Raw genomic sequence first — 17,337 nt, 5'->3', positions numbered from 1 at the left:
TGAAGAGGTGCTCGTGATAGCGTGTCGGCATCTTCGTGCTTTTTGCCTGACTTGTACACGATGGTGACATCAAATTCCTGAAGGCGCAGACTCCATCGTGCTAATCGTCCGGAAGGGTCTCGTAGATTGGTCAACCAGCACAAAGCATGACGATCAGTCACCACTTTAAATGGTCTTGCGTAGAAATATGGCCTAAACTTTGTAATTGCCCAAATAAACGCGAGTCATTCTTTTTCTGATGTAAAATAGTTAGATTCTGCGCGAGACAGTGTGCGACTTGCGTAGGCTATTACCCGTTCAAAGCCGTCTTGTAGTTTCCTGCGTTGCAGTGTTGTACGCAAATGTTACGCACGGCAGGATGTCGTCCCGCGTTTTGTGCTGCACATTTACGTACATCGAGATCACGTCGGCTAGCGTTTTGTTTAGCATTTCTGTTAAACCATTACTCTTAGGGTGATACGCAGTGGTCTTTCGATGGGTTGTATAACTCAACCTGAAGATATCATCCAAGAACTTCGCTGTCAGTAATGTCCCTCGATCAGTGATGACATAATGCCACCTGGTGTTCTGTGCCAGTGAACAGTGAGCAAGTTCTGTGCCAGTGAACGAAGAAGACGAAGACGAGCAACCCGTGCCAGCGGAGACGTCCTTCTTTGTGTCTGAGATTTTGACAGTCGCGTCTCCTTGTACGTTTCTTCGAGCTCCTAGCGTGTGACAACTGGTGGAGGTGCGGGGTACCCTATGCACCGAACTCCTCGCAGTACAAGAAGCTCCAGCCCCATACCGGTGGTTACGCCTGTTCACCGTGCTAGCCGAAGGATCCGTGGACTGGACCCCGAGTTCAGACTTCTCTTAGAGAGGATGACGGCCCCAACTATCCCAGGCAGCGCCGTCCCAAGTGACAGTATATAAGAACCCAGCTGGCAATATATAAGAACAAGGGTGACAGAAAGAAGTGCCCTATGCATCACAATAGACAAGGATGGATCAAGTGGCGCAATGGCTCCAATTTCACAACGAGAGTGGGAAAGAGCTGAGAAGAGGGTTCCAAGTAGTACCGGTACATCAACAGGTCCAGATGGCATTCCAATTATGCTGATAAAGACATTGGGTCCGAAGTCGAAACAGACTTTGCGAGAGGCAGTGAGCAGAACTATAATCGATGGTGAAGTCCCCGATGGATGGAAACTTAGCAGGATGAGCATGATCTATAAAAGAAAGGGGGACAAAGCTGACATAAACAACTACCGTCCTATAACAGTGACATCAGTGGTCTACAGGCTGGCGATGCAGATTATAAGGGAAAAACTGCAGGCGTAGATAGAGGATGAGGGGGTGCTGGGAACTCCGGAATGGGTTTCGGAAACGCAGGAGGTTGGAAGACAATCTGTTCTCACTGAAGCAGTGCATCGAAATAGCAGAAAAGGAACACAGGCCCCTGTGGCTGGCATTTTTGGACATCAAGGGAGTGTACGATAGCGTGGTTCAAGACGACTTGTGGGGAATACTGGACACACTAGGGTGGAAGATGGAGTCACTAATCTTTTAAAGGATATCTATAACAGTAACAAGGTACTTATAAAAATGGAAAAAACAGGTATCCAGCCCCACAGAGATAAAACGGGGGCTTAGGCAGGGGTAAACAGGTATCTAAACCCACAGAGATAAAACGGGGGCTTAGGCAGGGGTGTCCTCTATCAACCTTGTTATGCATGATATACCTACAAGGATTAGAGGCCAAATTACAGGAAAGTGTACTTGGCTCCAACCTGAATTTCATCAAACAAGGTAAGCTCATTGAACAGGCACTATACCAGCATTGATGTACGTAGATGATATAGTGCTAATGGCCGACAACAAGGAATATTTGCAGAGATTGGTGGACATCTGCGGTAATGAGGGAGATAGGTTAGGTTTCAGATTCAGGAAGGAAAAATCAGCAGTCATGATTTTTAATGATAATGAAGGTTGTGAGCTTAGGATACAGGAAGTCACGCTAGAGATAACAAATAAATACAAATATCTGGTCGTATGGATAAGCAATGGAACCAAGTACCTAAGGGAACCCGAAATGTACGTGACGACCAAAAGTAACAGGAATGCAGCAGTGATGAAAAATATGGCACTGTGGAATTACAATAAGTTTGATGTTGTGAGAGGAATATGGAAAGGGATCATGGTTCCTGTGCTGACGTTCGGCAATGCGGTCTTGTGCATGAGATCAGAAGTTCAAGCAAGATTATAAAATGAAGCAACGTAGAATATGTAGGCTTGCTTTAGGAGCTCACGGGAATACACCAAATATGGGAGTACAAGGTGATATGGTATGGACGTTATTTGAGGGGCAGGGAAGCTAGCAGCAAGATAAAACTTGAGAAGCGATTGAGAGAAATGGTGGAGGAGCGTCGGTCTAGAAAGGTTTTCAGCTACTTTTACATCAAGAATATCGATACAAAATAGAAGAATGGAGGAAGAGAACCAGGAAATTGACTGGTAAATACATTGAAAACAGCAGGCGGCCAAACCAAAAAGAACTATCGGTTAAGAAGAAAGTGAAGGAAACGGAGACATGTGGAGAATTGGCATGATTAAGAAGTCTGCACTAGAGATTTATCGAACTTTTAGGCAGGAAATTGCCAAGGAAAGGATCTATGATAATACTCAGGGTAGTTCTCTACTGTTTGAAGCCAGGACGGGAGTATTGCGAACCAAGACATATCGGGACAAATACGAAGGGGTAGACACGGTATGCAGTGCATGTGGAGAGGAGGAGGAAACTGCCGGACACTTGATAATGTTCTGTAAAGGGCTTCACCTTATAGTTGAGGATGATGGCGCAGAGTCTTTCAAAGCACTGGGGTTTAGGGTCAGGGTGGGCAAAACAGACTTTAAGCGGGTAGAATTATCTAGAAGAAGGTTATCTGATTGGTGGCTAAAGTCAAGCCACGAGTGAAAATTAAACCCTTCACTGCAAAGTACCAATCCTCAACTTCACTACTTAAAGGGAAAAAAAAAACATAAAACTAACGGTTAGTTCACTAATTATTACGGCTAAGTGGCGTTAGCCGCCACGCAATCTAAAGGGTACGTTAGAAGTGTGGCAGCTTGGGCTCGTCGGTATGGCATGACGATAGTTATGGCGCGAGAACAAAACGACGACACAGAGGCAAGAAGGACACGAAAGACACGAGCGCTCGTTGTCGTTTTGTTCTCGCGCTATAGCTATCGTCATGCTAAAGGGTCAGCCACATCCATCCATCCATTCATACTTCAAAGGTTACAGCACGGAGGCCTTCCTCCGTGGGTTACAGCCATATCAATCCAACTAGTTCCATCCTAAGCCACTGCACCGACTGCGCGTGAAGAAGTCGGCCAACGTTGGGTTTGAAATATGGCTGTGACGGTTGGGTAGTTGTGGATGTCCGTGTTCATGCAGAATCACGTTCAACCAGTGCATACTTCTCATTCTGTGTGATTGCGGACGCCGCCAAGAAGACAGGCTGGATCGGATTGCGGTTTGAAACAAACCAGTGGCCATGATAGTTCAAGAGCCGGTTCAGGTAAGGTGGTGCTAAACCTTCGCACTCGCCTATCAGCCTCGAAGCACTCGTGCATCCTTCGCGTTGTCTTGCTTTTTTTTTTTTCCTTTTCTGTATGTGCTTGATCGAAGTCGTCTCTACGCATCAGGAGTAACTGTTATTTGCGTGTAGTTGTCATCCTACCTTGAAGCGGTCGTAGATGTGCAGGTACTAACGCGAGAACGGGGAAGGATAAACAATTCTGCACGGACGTTAACCCAGCGTACCCTCATGATGATGCCATGCTCGAAGCAAGTGCTATGGATGTGCGCGTGATTGGCGTAGTTGCGTGAGGGACGACCGTTAGGAACTAGTGAAACTTGCTTTTACTCCATGCGATGAATGGACAGTCGCAAGGCTTTGGACCGCTTAGACACCAAGTAGGCTTAAATGATGTGGTGAGAAGCTAAACAAGCACCGTGTGTATCTCTTGTAGTCATCATAATACGATGAACTCTACCTCAGAGCTCGTGTTTATCGGTAACAAGTAAACACGCCCACAAAGTAGTAGTGGTGCGTGATATCGTTAATAATAACCACTTAGTTGCAGAAAATAAACCAGTGCTTCTGCATTTTCGTTTTCTATTCCGCTAACTAGTGTACCTTGTAATAGTTTATTGCTCACTTTTAAAGTTATCTGTAAGTGAATGTTTAGGCATCATGGGCACTTATGCTAATCCTTTCACTTTTAAATCAAGTATGTATTGTGTAACAACACTACATCTGTTGAAGATTTATGCAAATGGCTGCGTTTTTTTTTTTTACGATAAAGATATACATGCTGTTGAGTTAGTGTACTTTATGTTTACTGCTGATGCACAGAGACTACTTGTGAAGCTTGCCGACAACACGACACGACTGTTATAATGCATAAGTATATGTTGAAAAATAAGCATGGCACCGTGTAAAGGCTGAATTTGCCTAATGAACTCCAAGCTTCTTTGGCGGAACTATGCTTCAGCATAGTAGGCCTCCTCGTCGCAAAGTGTTTAAACTGTTTTTATATTGCGTGCAGTGTCTCAGTTAAAACCTAGCTTGTCGAGTTCTTGTACACATGAAAAGCTAGGCAAGTGTTCATATTGTTTTCAGTTGAATGTGTGCTTCTTTTTGTACACTGTAGCTTGTGCTATGAAGGCACATAAAACTTTTCATGCAGCTCATGTTCGCTTTGAGAAAGAAGTACATACCATCTGTTGTATTATTCGATGTAATGGAATTCTCGTAATTTTATGTTACCAGATACAGCTTAATACTGCATCGTCCACCTGAACTGGCGATGCTTTGTAGTGTTTGCTGGGTTCAAGATAGTGTGCTTAGGAGCACGTGTAGCCTACTAAGCATGTTAACCCTGTGCACATTGTCTTAAACTAGCAGTGATGCTGGTACGTGCAGTGTTTCTTTGGGTGCGTCTGTAAGTCTTTTTAGTTAGCTGCAGATCAGTGAGATCACAAAAAGGAACCGGCTAAGTCGTGATTCATCACTTCTCCTGGTACATGAAACAGCCAAGTCTGTTTTCACGCCATATATTATGAAAAACCCCTATAATGAATCAAGGGGTTGTCATAACTGTAGTTGTGTGAAAGACATTTGTCGAATTCACAGATTTCCCATGGTTTCTCGACTGACATGGGAGAAGGAATGTCGTCTCATGTTCGGTTGGCTTGTCTCATTCGTTGCGAAAGTATTAGCAAAAGCATTTATTGACTAAATATAGTGTGCATCAATGTAACTGTGGCCACCATCTTTAGGTACCAGCTAATAATAATTGTTGGGGTTTAACGTCCCAAAACCACCATATTATTATGAGAGATGCCGTAGCGGAGGGCTTAGGAAATTTCGACTGCATGGGTTTCTTTAACGTGCACCGAAATCTGAGCACATGGGCCTCAAGCATTTTCGCTTCCACCGAAAATGCGGCCGCCGCGGCCGGGATTCCATCCCGAGAACTGCAGGTCAGCAGCCAAGTGCCTTAGCCACTAGACCACCGAAGCTGGTATTCTCGGTACCAGCTAGTTGAGACGCCATGTGCACTCCTACTGGAACGTTCAAAGCGAGACACTGTGACTACGGAGTAGTGCCAGTGGCCCTTGTGCTGTTTCGTGTTCACTCGTTGTGTGGCCGACTAACAGAAGAAAGCACCAACGAGCATAAAAGGACACGAAGGCCGAACGACTGTGTGTCCTCCCCTCCACAGGCCCTCACTAATAAGATAAAAATGCACATGCGCCACCATTTCTGCAGCGATGGAAGTACTGCTCCAATTGCTCCAAACGGCTCCAAAAGAGAAATGCTGCTCCATGCTGCTTCTAAGTGCAATATTTGCTAGTAACTGCCCCAAACCTGCTCCAAAAGGATGTTGGCAAACTAACAAGAATGAAGTTAAACCATGGGAACATACCGTTAGCCTAAGCGAAACCAAAAGAAAGCTGTATACACTATCATCCTAGTATGCTACTCAGTGCCGTAAATCTAGAAAAACCTGAAGGGGTGACACATATTAGGCCACGGTGTACAATTCATGTTTTTAATATGGGTTGTATATTTATTCATATAGGAATTAAATCATGCTTTCAAATAAAATTAAACAAGAAACAAGCATGGGGTTCGAGCTCGAGAAGTTGCATTGTTCTATTCACTCTCTTTTTTTCACCTTTTTTCGATTTCCATAGTTCACACAACAGAGGGGAATTTAACACAGGTACACAGTAAAAGATAAAAGCCTTTTAAACAGCTGATTGTGCTATACTGAACTGTTAACTCAATTATATCACGTGGTAAACCTAAATCTCAAGGGGGGCAGTTGCAAGGGTTGTCCTCCCCAACTTGAACAGAAGGGAAGTCCGGACTCTCTTGACCTCCCCCTTCCTGCCAACTGTACTGTTGTTATACTAGCTACGGCATGTTTAATAATAAATATAAATATTTATTAGATGCTTAAGGGATGTTTTAGACAGCGGGAGTCATTAGGAACATGCATCTGCTCCGAAAACACCAACAGCAACTCTAAGCTATAGAATTTTTTTCTACTCTGAAGACACTTAAGACTGCTTCGAAGCACCATTTTTTCTGCTCCAGAATCTGCTCACAAAAGCGAAATGTCGCTTCCATCACTGTTTCTGGATACCCAGCGCTGAGGACCTGCCTGTGACATCATGTGAACATTTTGTATACCCGCAAGTTTTTCACATCTTGGTACTGTGAGACGAGAGCCCCATAAAACTGAGTATTGTCAGGCGTGAAAGGAGCCAAATAACTTTACAAAGGTTGACAGCATCTGCGCACTATATATATATAGATTTCACGTGATGTGTCACGAATAGGTTCTCTGTGCTGGTACCCCAACATGGTGTCCACCGTGACTTTTTAATCTCAGTGTGTCAGTGCAGAGGCGGACACCCAGTTTCGTCCCCCGATTTTGTGCTCCCCCCGCTTTCTTCTGTTCGCCACCAATAAAATGATCCCGCGTGCCTACTCGAGGCCGATGAGCACGTGCCGACTACTTACCCGAAAAAACCCATTAAAGGGCCTTTTCCTGTTTTTACCCAGATTTTTGTAGCTTTAGAGTGTGGAATAAAACATATATGCTTTCGATATCTTCTCTGACTCGGCAATTTCATGCATTGTAACCAAGGTATTATATTTTAGGACCATGCTGCTAATTCACAGAGTGGTGCACATAGTAAATTCAAGAATTTAATGTCTCATAAGGGATTGTTCAGTGTTCGATGTGATTTTCCATCTGCATTCCTCGTGACATTTACTTTTGATATTTTACGTGTTTTGCAGGCAGCCATATGGCATTGTCTCAATCATTATGCCTTCTCAGATGCCATCTTTCTTGCAGAACGGCTTTATGCAGAAGGTAAGATGATTTTTTTTTGCTTCACTAATCCAAGTTGTGTTACAGGGAGTCTGCTATTCAAGAAATTCTTATCATTTGATGAGCCCTGAAGTAATATATGTGCATTACAGTGATCACAAAAATGGCACATTAGTTTACAATGAAAGGTTTTTCATTGACCACTTAGAGGTCGTGGGTTCGTTGTTGTCGGACCAGGTTGAGTGCGCTGTATTCCTCGGCATTATAAAACTTGTTGAAAAAAGGAACTATACCGATGGCTGGATTCTTATGGGCAAGAATTGGCAGTGTCACCACTTTGAAACAGCACCTATGCAGGCATGACAACACCTGACCACTCATGCTTGCATGGGTGGTCACGTCATGTCACGATTGGTCATGAGCCAATTTGTTGTACCTTTGACTTATGCCATGCTGACTGCTGCTATGATGAGATCCTACCAATGATTGTAATCTGTAGCAGAATGACTTGCAAATCAAATGGCATTTTTCTTACGAATGATTTGCTTTTGCGGCACTCTTTCTTTTTATACAGAATGTGTGAAATCAATTGTGTACTGTCGGTGTTAAATGAACCACGAATAATGGCAAGAATTCACAGTGGTATAGTGCACGCCGTCCAGTCATCACAGTGGAAAAGCGCCTGAATCCTGTTTGGCAGCTATCAGTATATGCGCGCACATGTCCATAGTAATGACTGGACTGTGCATACTATACCATTGCTAATGCTTGCTACTGTTGACTCTGATAGTACATCCACTAGCAATGAAAGTGACAGAACTTTAATGTCATTTTTAAATACTTCAGGGCTTTCAAAACTCTTGCATGGTAGGGCAATGAGCGGCACCCTCTGAAGTCTTGTGAACTTGTGTAACAAGTTGTTTTTACTGTTATTGCTGCCACACTTCTTCCATATACACTCAAGGAATCGCATTATAGCTACAAGGGCAGCATTTCAATGGAGACAGAATGCTAAATGTCTGTGGGATTTAGGTGATCCGCTTAAAGGGACACTAAAGGCGAAAAAAATTGGCAGATCACACATACTGTGGGAATCGATTATACGCGAAGAACGAATGAGGAAAGTTAATATGTCACTTTAAAATGAGCACAACATTACGAGGTGGACATAAATGATGCCGCACATGACTTCCATGTCATGATTGTCATGTTTGGATGTGTCATTTACCTTCATCGCCTGTTCACGTCACGTAATACCCAAATTTTCTACGTGTGGAGCTAGTGAAACGGCCGCAAGCACGCTATGAACGTAGCATGTAGTCATGTTTTACATGACATGCATATCTTGATTATCATGTTTGAATGTGTCAGCTTCTTTGTCCATTCACGTCCCCTGATACCACTTATGTCACTTATGTCTGTCACTTATGTTTGCTATGCAGTCATGTCATACCATACCAGTTTTGCAAAACGTGATGTGTACGAAACTACTGCAACAGCAGCAAGACCATGAAATGTAAATCATGACATACAAGTCATGAATTTCTTGTGACTAATCAGTAATGCTCGTCATGCCGTCATGTTATGCCATACCAATTTCGGTATCGATACCATTATCGCGACGGCCAGGAGAACTAAAAGTCGTAGGCGGCGAAATAGATAGATACGCTCAAAGTCGGTGTAGTTCCCCAATGAATGCTTCAAATTTAATATTAAATTGACGTTGACTGTTGAAATAGTGGTCCAGAAACCTCGTAGAGATACTTTTGTGCCATGAAAGTGCTTATCTCGAAATAAATTATGCTTTAGTGTTCTGCATCCCATTAGCGCACTTCAAATCACTCGCCTGAAGCCGTTCTTTCTGATGTCACTGTTTCTAATGTTTCCCGCCTTCATAACGGGGCTGCCGCCACTAGTATCAGCACAGCGAAAGTAGCGGGAGCTACAGCAGTAACAACGGTCATTGAACAATTTTCTGCTTGCTTGGTTGAACTTTAGAACCGCTCGCGCCATTCCCCATAATAATGCCAGGTGATTCATTTTTCTATAAATCCAACAGAAATGGACAAGCAGCATTTTATTATGTCTCTTGTTGCACGAAGGTTCTCTTTTTATTGCAGCTAGTTTGCTTACTGGTTATTGCAGTCGAATGCTATCACGTCATCAGGATCATTTTTAAAATGTCCCACTCATTGCACACGTCGTGTGATACATTTAGCCTAATTTATTAGTAAGTAGGGCGCTGATGTTGATAATATTGCCGCTTTAAAGATTGTCATACATTGGGCTTTCACTCTGACCAATTTTTATTTGCCTTTAGTGTCCCTTTAAGAACCCCAGATGGTCAAAATTTATGACCAGCTTTTATGATAATGATTATGAGAGATGCCTCCCCTGTGGCATCTTTCATAATCGTATTGTTGTTTTGAAACGAAAAACATCGACAAATATTTTGCTAATATTTTCAGTACACACGGACGAAAGCCTGCATCTTCTAGCCACTTGCCATTACCGAGCGGGGAACAAGGTGTCGACATACAAGCTGCTCCGTTCGCGCGGGTGCCGCTCGCCGCAGAGTCGCTTCCTCTTGGCGCGCTGTTGCATTGACCTGCGCAAGTTTGCCGAAGCCGAGTCGGCGCTCTACGGCGATGTCGGCCTGTCGTCGCGCAGCTCAGCCAAAGGAGGTCTGGATGAGACGGCAACAGCATTTGGAGATTCTGCCTCCTTTGCCATGGGCCTCCTGGGACAACTGTATTCAAAAACGGAGCGTGTTGGCCGTGCAACAGAAGCCTACAAGTGAGCACTCTGGAAAAATCTGATCGAGTTTTTGACAAGTTCTGTGCTGTAGATCATTGATGCAGGATGCTAGGTCATTAGGCTCGGGGACATAAAAAATAATGGACATCCCACTTTCTCTTAAAAGGCGTCTTCAACCACTTTTCCTTGTAATTTTCGATTGACTTCAGCATCAGAGCTTATTGCTTCACAAATCAATCGGATCCATCAAGAATGAGCAGAGTTCCAGGGTGTTGTTGCACGATTTCAGTGATTCCTCTCCTCCCTTGTCCCGACGGGCGTGCTGAATGCTACACAGGGAGGGATGGCGCTGTGCAATTGAGTTATGTCAGTGTGCGGCATAAAATGTAATTGCTCTGTTCTGTTGTGAATAGTATCGCATTAGTGTGGGTACTGTGGTCGCTGTGTAATGCTAGTAGGTCATAGAGTGTGGAGCCGACACATGGCCGTATCCCATAGCAAGAGGTGTACAGATCAGGATGCTGGTTTTGATTAATGTTGAGTTCTACACAAAGGCTGCTGCATGTCTATGCCGTTTAAATAACATTTTTTTCTGTGCAGTTTTGAAATTCTGTCTGTATGTTAAATCTACAGTTGCTCATGTTCATGTTAAGCAGAATCTATTTTTATGTTCATATTAAGCAGAACCTAGTCTTAATTTTTTTTATCCTGCAATGTCATCTTATCTTCATTTATCCTTGTTTTTGGCTCCTTGAAACTGTTGGAGTTAAATGCGAGTCTGCTTGAGAGCGACAAAAGCAAGTAGAGTTGGGTAATGTTTTATAATACCTTGAAGAAATAATTCAAGCTCACTATTATTATAGCGGTGGACGATGGTATTGAGGAAATAATGCCCATACTTTGCTTCAGGATTAAATTAACTGAGCATTTTTTTGTTTTTAAAGAATACCTCAACAGTAAAAAAATGTTGTTAGGTAGATATGTAGTATTACTTTCATTATTTTGGTAAGCTGTAAGGGATTTAACAAAATTATTTCTCAGACAGCTTGCCTCTTACCTCTGTGGTGCTGTATTCCTGATTGCCTTTCTATCAATTTTCTAAACACAGGAAAAGCCTGAAGCTCAACCCATTTCTCTGGTCCTCGTACGAGTCCCTCATTGACCTAGGTACGTTTTCTTGAATTTCGTTGTGATCTTTGCTTGTCTAGCTAATTTCTATAACAAGCAATTTCGGTGATTGCTTAACATTGCATTATGTTGATTGCTTCATGTTGGAGAGCCATTGTGCTGCAGAGCTCATGGTTTTTGAGTTCAATGGAGGTTGTGGCATTTTCATTTTGATGATGCGAAATGCTAAAAGGAGTGTACACAATAATTAAGGTGTGTCAAAGAACTTCATGTCGGCATAACTTATAGGTAGCCCCCTCACTATGGTTTGCCTCCTAAATTTATCAGTTTTTTCATGTAATATGTATTTATATTGTCTTAAAGAGACAACAAAGGGAAATATTAAGTCGATGTTGATTGCTGAAATAGCGGTTCAAAAACCTTGTAGTGCTACTTTTGTGCCCAGGAAAGGCTCATTTTGAAACAAAATCGCCTTTTAGTGGTTCGCAATGCGTTAGCGCACATTAAATACCCCGCCTGAAGTGGTTAGTCTCACGTCACTGTTGCCGACCGTGCACAACGTTGCCCGGCTTTACTGCATGGCTGTCGGCACTAGCAGCAGCAGAGCGAAAGTAGGGGGAGCCACAGCAGCAACAATGGCCATTGAACAATTTTCTGTCATGGCCTCCGAAATGGTGGGTTGGTGCTTGGTTCAACTGGGCCCCGCTAGATGGCACCACCTGTCCAGGTTAATTAGGTGAAAGTGAAACTTTTGAACCACTCGTTCCATTTCTCATAGTAATGCTCGGCAGTTCTTCTTTTTAAAAATCAAACAGAAATGGACAAGCAGCATTTTATTACCCCTCTCGATGCACAGAAGTTCATTTTTTAATTCGTTTATATTTTAATTAGATTGATTACTTGTGAGAAGCTGTAGTGGAATACTCTGATGCCATTTTTATCATTTCCAAAGTATCCCACTCGTAGGGCCCGTAGTGTGGTACATTTAGCTTAATTTCTTGGTAAGTAGGGCACTGCTATTGATACCCTTTTATACATTGTCATACATCAAGCTTTCACTCTGACATAAATTGTTATTTGCCTTTGTGTCGCTTTAAACTGTGTTGGCCATGTACTGTTGAATGATTAAGCTTGTTTTCAACCACAAGAAATGATTAGTCTGTGGTAGCTCACAGCTGAAGCATTATTTCATTGTTACCTTCTCTCTTGAAATACATCACGCTTTCCTGGCCTTGGAAGTTTTGTTTTTCTTCCTATTGCAGGAGAATCGCCAAACCCAACGGAAATATTTAATGTATCGTCTCTTGAAAACTTTAGTTTATGCCAAGGGAGCAATCCTCTTGTCAATTTTGTAAATAAGACCAGTATTGACAGCATCGCAGATGACATAAAGGTAAGGCTTGCATTTTTACCCATAGTGTTAATCTTGTTGGGCAACTACCAGACTAAAGTCGTTAGAGGGGCACACACATTCACACATAAACTGTGTGTTGGTCGCTTCTAATATGTACTGCTTTTGGAGGAAGAATACTGCCTTGTTTAAAATGAAGAATACTGCCTTGTAGAACCTTGTTGCTATGTTTCGTTTTGTGCGTTTTTCTAGTGCCACCATCTGTAATCGGGGGAACGGGGTAGGGAAGTGATTTAATTAAGTATTGCTTCTTTTTTTCCTATTTAGTACGTACACAGAAAATGTTTTATTTCCGCACCACTGTTGCTTCTTTCACCAAGCTGCAACTGTGTGATGCAGTTTTGGCTACTAGATCCGACTTAAACCTTATAAGTTGCAAGGGGCTTGTAACTGAGAGTATTGGTGGCTCTACAGTTAAGCTGCTGTTAAAATGTCAAAACAGACCGTAGCACTGAACATTTCTGCTTTGGGAGAAATTGATTTGGTCATTTGTGGCCTTTTGGGCCCTGTTTTGGATACTGCAGCACTGCCATTTTTAGATAATACGTTTTCATTTTTAATGAACACACCCGAGAATTGTATCAACAAGACTCTACTGCATTGGGTAGTAAGCAGACATTGACTGCAATTTGAACTGCTTATAGACCCATAGACCCAAGAGGTTCGCTTCTTTCTGTATGAATGCGAAATGTTGAAGTTGTCAACATCAAAGTTACGATGTGCTGTGTAGTAAGGTAATTCAATATCTCTATCAATGTTTCACTTATGTAGTGAAACAGTGACATTTCTTAAATTTTTGCATGATAAATTTTTTCATATTGTACTGTCGAACCCCGCTACAACAAAACTCACCGGATGCGGAAAATATTTTGTTAAAGCGAAACTTTCGTTGTAGGCAAATAAAAAAATATAGCTGATCTGAGCTAGTAAAACAAAGGAATGTTTATTCTAAAAATGAAAAAGTGTTCGCTGCTTCCTAGTCATGCATTGCAAGGCCATGGTGAAAAGCACGCTGAAACAATGCCTACAACAGGCATTGCAAACAATGCCTGAAACAATGCCTACAATGTTGTAGGCATTGCAAACAATGCCTACAACAGCATTGACAGGTTAACACCAGCAACTGTACGCCATCAAAGTGTATCCGACAACGGCGAGATGGAGGCATGGTATCGTGGAGCGGTGACTTTTGCCTTATTCTATGTCATTCTTATCATCCATCAGTCGCGGCTAGCTGATTTTGTTGATAATGCAGACGAACAGCCGCTCTGATTATGTACCACACTGGCCAAGCGCGAATAAAATGATAAGCATTGGAATCTGAAAAGACATCGTTCCGCAGTTGTACCCAGCAGCTGCGTGTAGAAAACCATGAGCTGAGCGACTGAGCTTCAGATTCGGATCATCTGCGGCTCAAAAGCAAGCCAGTGGCAAAATCGGGGCAGTCTCATTGCCATCACTATCGAGCAATGAAGGCACCCATGCTTGCTGAACAGCGGCGTTTTCTGGTAGAGCCAACACGTGTTTTGTTGACGTATTTTTAGGTTCTGAAAATGCATCAAAATCTTAAAGATAGGGTTTACTGTATAGCGATAAATATCTGAGCCTGAAATTGCATCGTTAAATTTCCTTGAAAGCGGGACGACAGAAAAAGAAGGGTTCGTTGTGGCGACAATATTTATGCATTGACTCCTATGGACTGCTGACGGGGCACCGTAAATTTTTCGTTGTAGCGGAAATTTCGTTGTAGCGGTGTTCGACTGTACATTTCTTTTTTTCGCATTGTTTTCCCAGAACAGGGTAAATGAGATTCCAGTGTACATGCTTCTTGCTGCTTTCTTTCTTTGTTGTTGAATTTCGGGCAACATACCAGATTCAAACACATTTATGAACGCAGAAGTCCAATGTCATTTAGTACGTATTCTTGCTCTCGAAAGCCTTTCTGTTACCTATGTGCAAACTTGCTCCCAGTTATGAGTTTCTACTTGGACTCGAGTTTTAAATTGTTCTTGTTGCCGACATAGTAGCCACAATCACTTATATTTAAATTGCCACTTTCATTGAATGTGGCAGTCCTTTGATGTCAGAAAATAGCTCTTGATGGCAAATATATTCTGCAGAATTGAACATCTAGCATTTGTTGATATGTGATGCCCAGTCTATCCTTGTTTTATTCACTGTCCAGTCTGTGCTTTGAAACCGAAGGGGATGCTACTTGTCATTGTGCTTTCCTCCTATAAGCATGCATTTTGCGTCTGTTTTCGAGGAGAGAGGCATAAAGAGGCAGCTACTTTAACAAGTGCTGAACAGGTTTGCTTGGTGGTACACATACTCTACCAGATGGTTATGAGTAAGAATGAGTGATGTATTAGGCTTTGTGTGACATTTATGGATCAGACACAACCACACTAAATGAACTAAGGTGTTTCAACGAGTTTTCATCATGTGGTATATAAGCAGTAGTGTTTTCCTAACCCTTTGAGAGCCTCTGTACCCAATTGTGCGTGCTAGTTGTTTTTGCAAGTTGTGTTTACTAGCATCTTGCATGGAAGGAAAAGTTTCAAGGTTTACATTACTTGAACCTCCTGCATAATAAATGTCTCACTTAGCTTCATTTTGCATTGTACAGTTGCATATGATCTTTTTGCTTGAAGGCACCGCCATGTTAGACGAGTCATATGACGTGCCACCCACGGGAAGCCGTATCAAAAGTGTAATTGTTGTTTGCTCAGCACGAATGTAATCAGAAAAGATATTGCACTATATTTATAGCCTGAGATTTGGCTCTCGTTATACAAAAACAGAACATGGCTTACTGCAGATTGAATATAGGTCAATTGAGATTTAATACTATATAACACAAAAATTAAAATACTAGGACATCATTTTTGTTGAAATCGAGCATACTGTCTCTCGAAGCAATGTGTAAATTTGGTGCATATAAAGACTTTCTTCATAGGTGGCGTCTGAAAGGGTTTGTGAATAATTTGATATTCCGCCTTCCTGTCGTGCTAGGTGGTTGGTGGTCAGGGGACAGGTTTGGTCGCGCAAGCTGCGGGCAAGGTGTCTGTACTGCCACTGTCGACGGGTTCGACACCACCATCGCAAGCGCCACTGCTGGTCATGCGTTCAGCAGGGACGCCAGGCACGCCCCAGCAGTCATCGCTAGACGTCACCCCTCTGACCATCATGACAAGCACTCCAGAGTTACAGGCTCAGGAGAGCATCGCCAGTATCTGCCTGGGCAGTAAAAGTGGCAAGCAAGCACAATCGCTTTCAGCTGTCAAGGGGGTACGCAATATTTTGGCAGGAGGAGCCGGAGCCCTGAGTCCACTCTCGGCATCGTGAGTGTCCATGCTCGCTGCACAGTCATTCATTCATTCATTCATTCATTCATTCATTCATTCATTCATTCATTCATTCATTCATTCGGTGAGCGTTAAAGAACCGCAGGTGGTTGAAACTCTCAGAGCCCTCTACTAAGGAGTCTCTCATAATACCACTGTTTTGGGACGTTAAACGCCAGATATTACTATTGATTCAATATGAGAACAGCAGGGTCCTTTGGTGGGCGCAGTGTTCAGTTAGTTTGCAAAAGAAGAGCCTAGTGCTTTTTTTTTCGGTTATAGTATACCTCAAAGACTCTGGTTGTGATATGACCTAACAAATTCTCATGCTGTTGGGGACAAAGTTTTAACACCAATACAATGATCTTCACCAGTTCTAAAATAATGTAATTGGACATAGGGTTCAAGGAAGTTGAATGTTGGGAATGTTTGACAGATACCAAAACAGAGAGAGAAAAGGGGTCCATTGAGGTTTAGTCAGGGGTTGGCTGGGGGACTTCATTAAATTGAACGAACGTTTGGACAAGAGGACTTGTTTCTGTACTTGCCTTTTTATGTGTGTGTGAAAGCAAGCAAGCATTACTCTTTCTTAAACATAGACTCCTGCCTAAGGCTTTTTTGTTTCACCTATCTCATTTCATTTCATTTCATTTTATTTCCTTAAAGACCCCTTGCGGGGCATTACATAAGGGGTGGGTACATAAAAATTGAGCAGAAAACAATCGTTTGTCCTAAAGTGAAAGATGATTAGTGATACTGGTTGTGAAGGTAGAAGTACAAGTAATGGCAGGAATGTCGCCTGAAAGGCCATTCCAGGCAACTGCTGTGCGAGGAAAAAATGATGTTGAAAAGGTAACGGTGCATGCACGTGGGCGTGCGACTTGAAGAGGATGATTAGTTCGTTGAGAGATGTGCGCTGGGGGAACAAAATAAGGTGGCATGCGCATCGAGCTGTGAAAAAACATGAAATAACGAAAGACTGGCGATACGGCGGCAGAGGGAAAGGAGGGGCAGTTGAAGTTCTGCCTTTCGTGAAGATACGCTGACGTCATGGGAGTAAGAATTATTGATAAACCTAGCGGCACGGTTTTGAATACACTCAAGGGCGTCTTCAAGATAGGCCTGTTGCGGGCTCCAGATTGGGGAAGCATATTCAAGTTTAGTTCTAACAAGGCTTTTGTAAGCTAATAATTTTACATTTCTAGGTGCGTTACGTAGATGACGTCGCAAGAATCCCAGTGTTTTGTTTGCCGATGATATGACTTTCGTGATATGCAAACCCCATGAAAGATCGTT

The 17,337-nt window shown here is 42.8% G+C and overlaps 1 protein-coding gene across 2 annotated transcripts in view; it reads left to right on the top strand.

Annotated features, from left to right (window-relative positions):
* Positions 1 to 3,392: 3,392 nt before the first annotated feature.
* Cdc27 (cell division cycle protein 27) overlaps positions 3,393 to 17,337 on the top strand; it is a 55,656-nt gene continuing 41,711 nt past the window's right edge. For both annotated transcript variants that reach the window (XM_037436212.2, XM_037436211.2), the window contains exons 1-6: positions 3,393 to 3,560; positions 7,365 to 7,440; positions 9,867 to 10,194; positions 11,264 to 11,322; positions 12,546 to 12,676; positions 15,710 to 16,038. In XM_037436212.2, coding sequence (XP_037292109.2) covers positions 3,537 to 3,560; positions 7,365 to 7,440; positions 9,867 to 10,194; positions 11,264 to 11,322; positions 12,546 to 12,676; positions 15,710 to 16,038 — 947 coding nt within the window. In that variant the 5' untranslated portion in view covers positions 3,393 to 3,536. The remainder of the gene's footprint in view (positions 3,561 to 7,364; positions 7,441 to 9,866; positions 10,195 to 11,263; positions 11,323 to 12,545; positions 12,677 to 15,709; positions 16,039 to 17,337) is intronic.

Source organism: Rhipicephalus microplus, chromosome 1 (genome assembly GCF_043290135.1).
Source record: "Rhipicephalus microplus isolate Deutch F79 chromosome 1, USDA_Rmic, whole genome shotgun sequence".
NCBI classification, from domain to species: domain Eukaryota; kingdom Metazoa; phylum Arthropoda; class Arachnida; order Ixodida; family Ixodidae; genus Rhipicephalus; species Rhipicephalus microplus.
The sequence above is the reverse complement of the archived record's forward strand: the minus strand, read 5'-3'. Positions and strand labels throughout refer to the sequence as shown.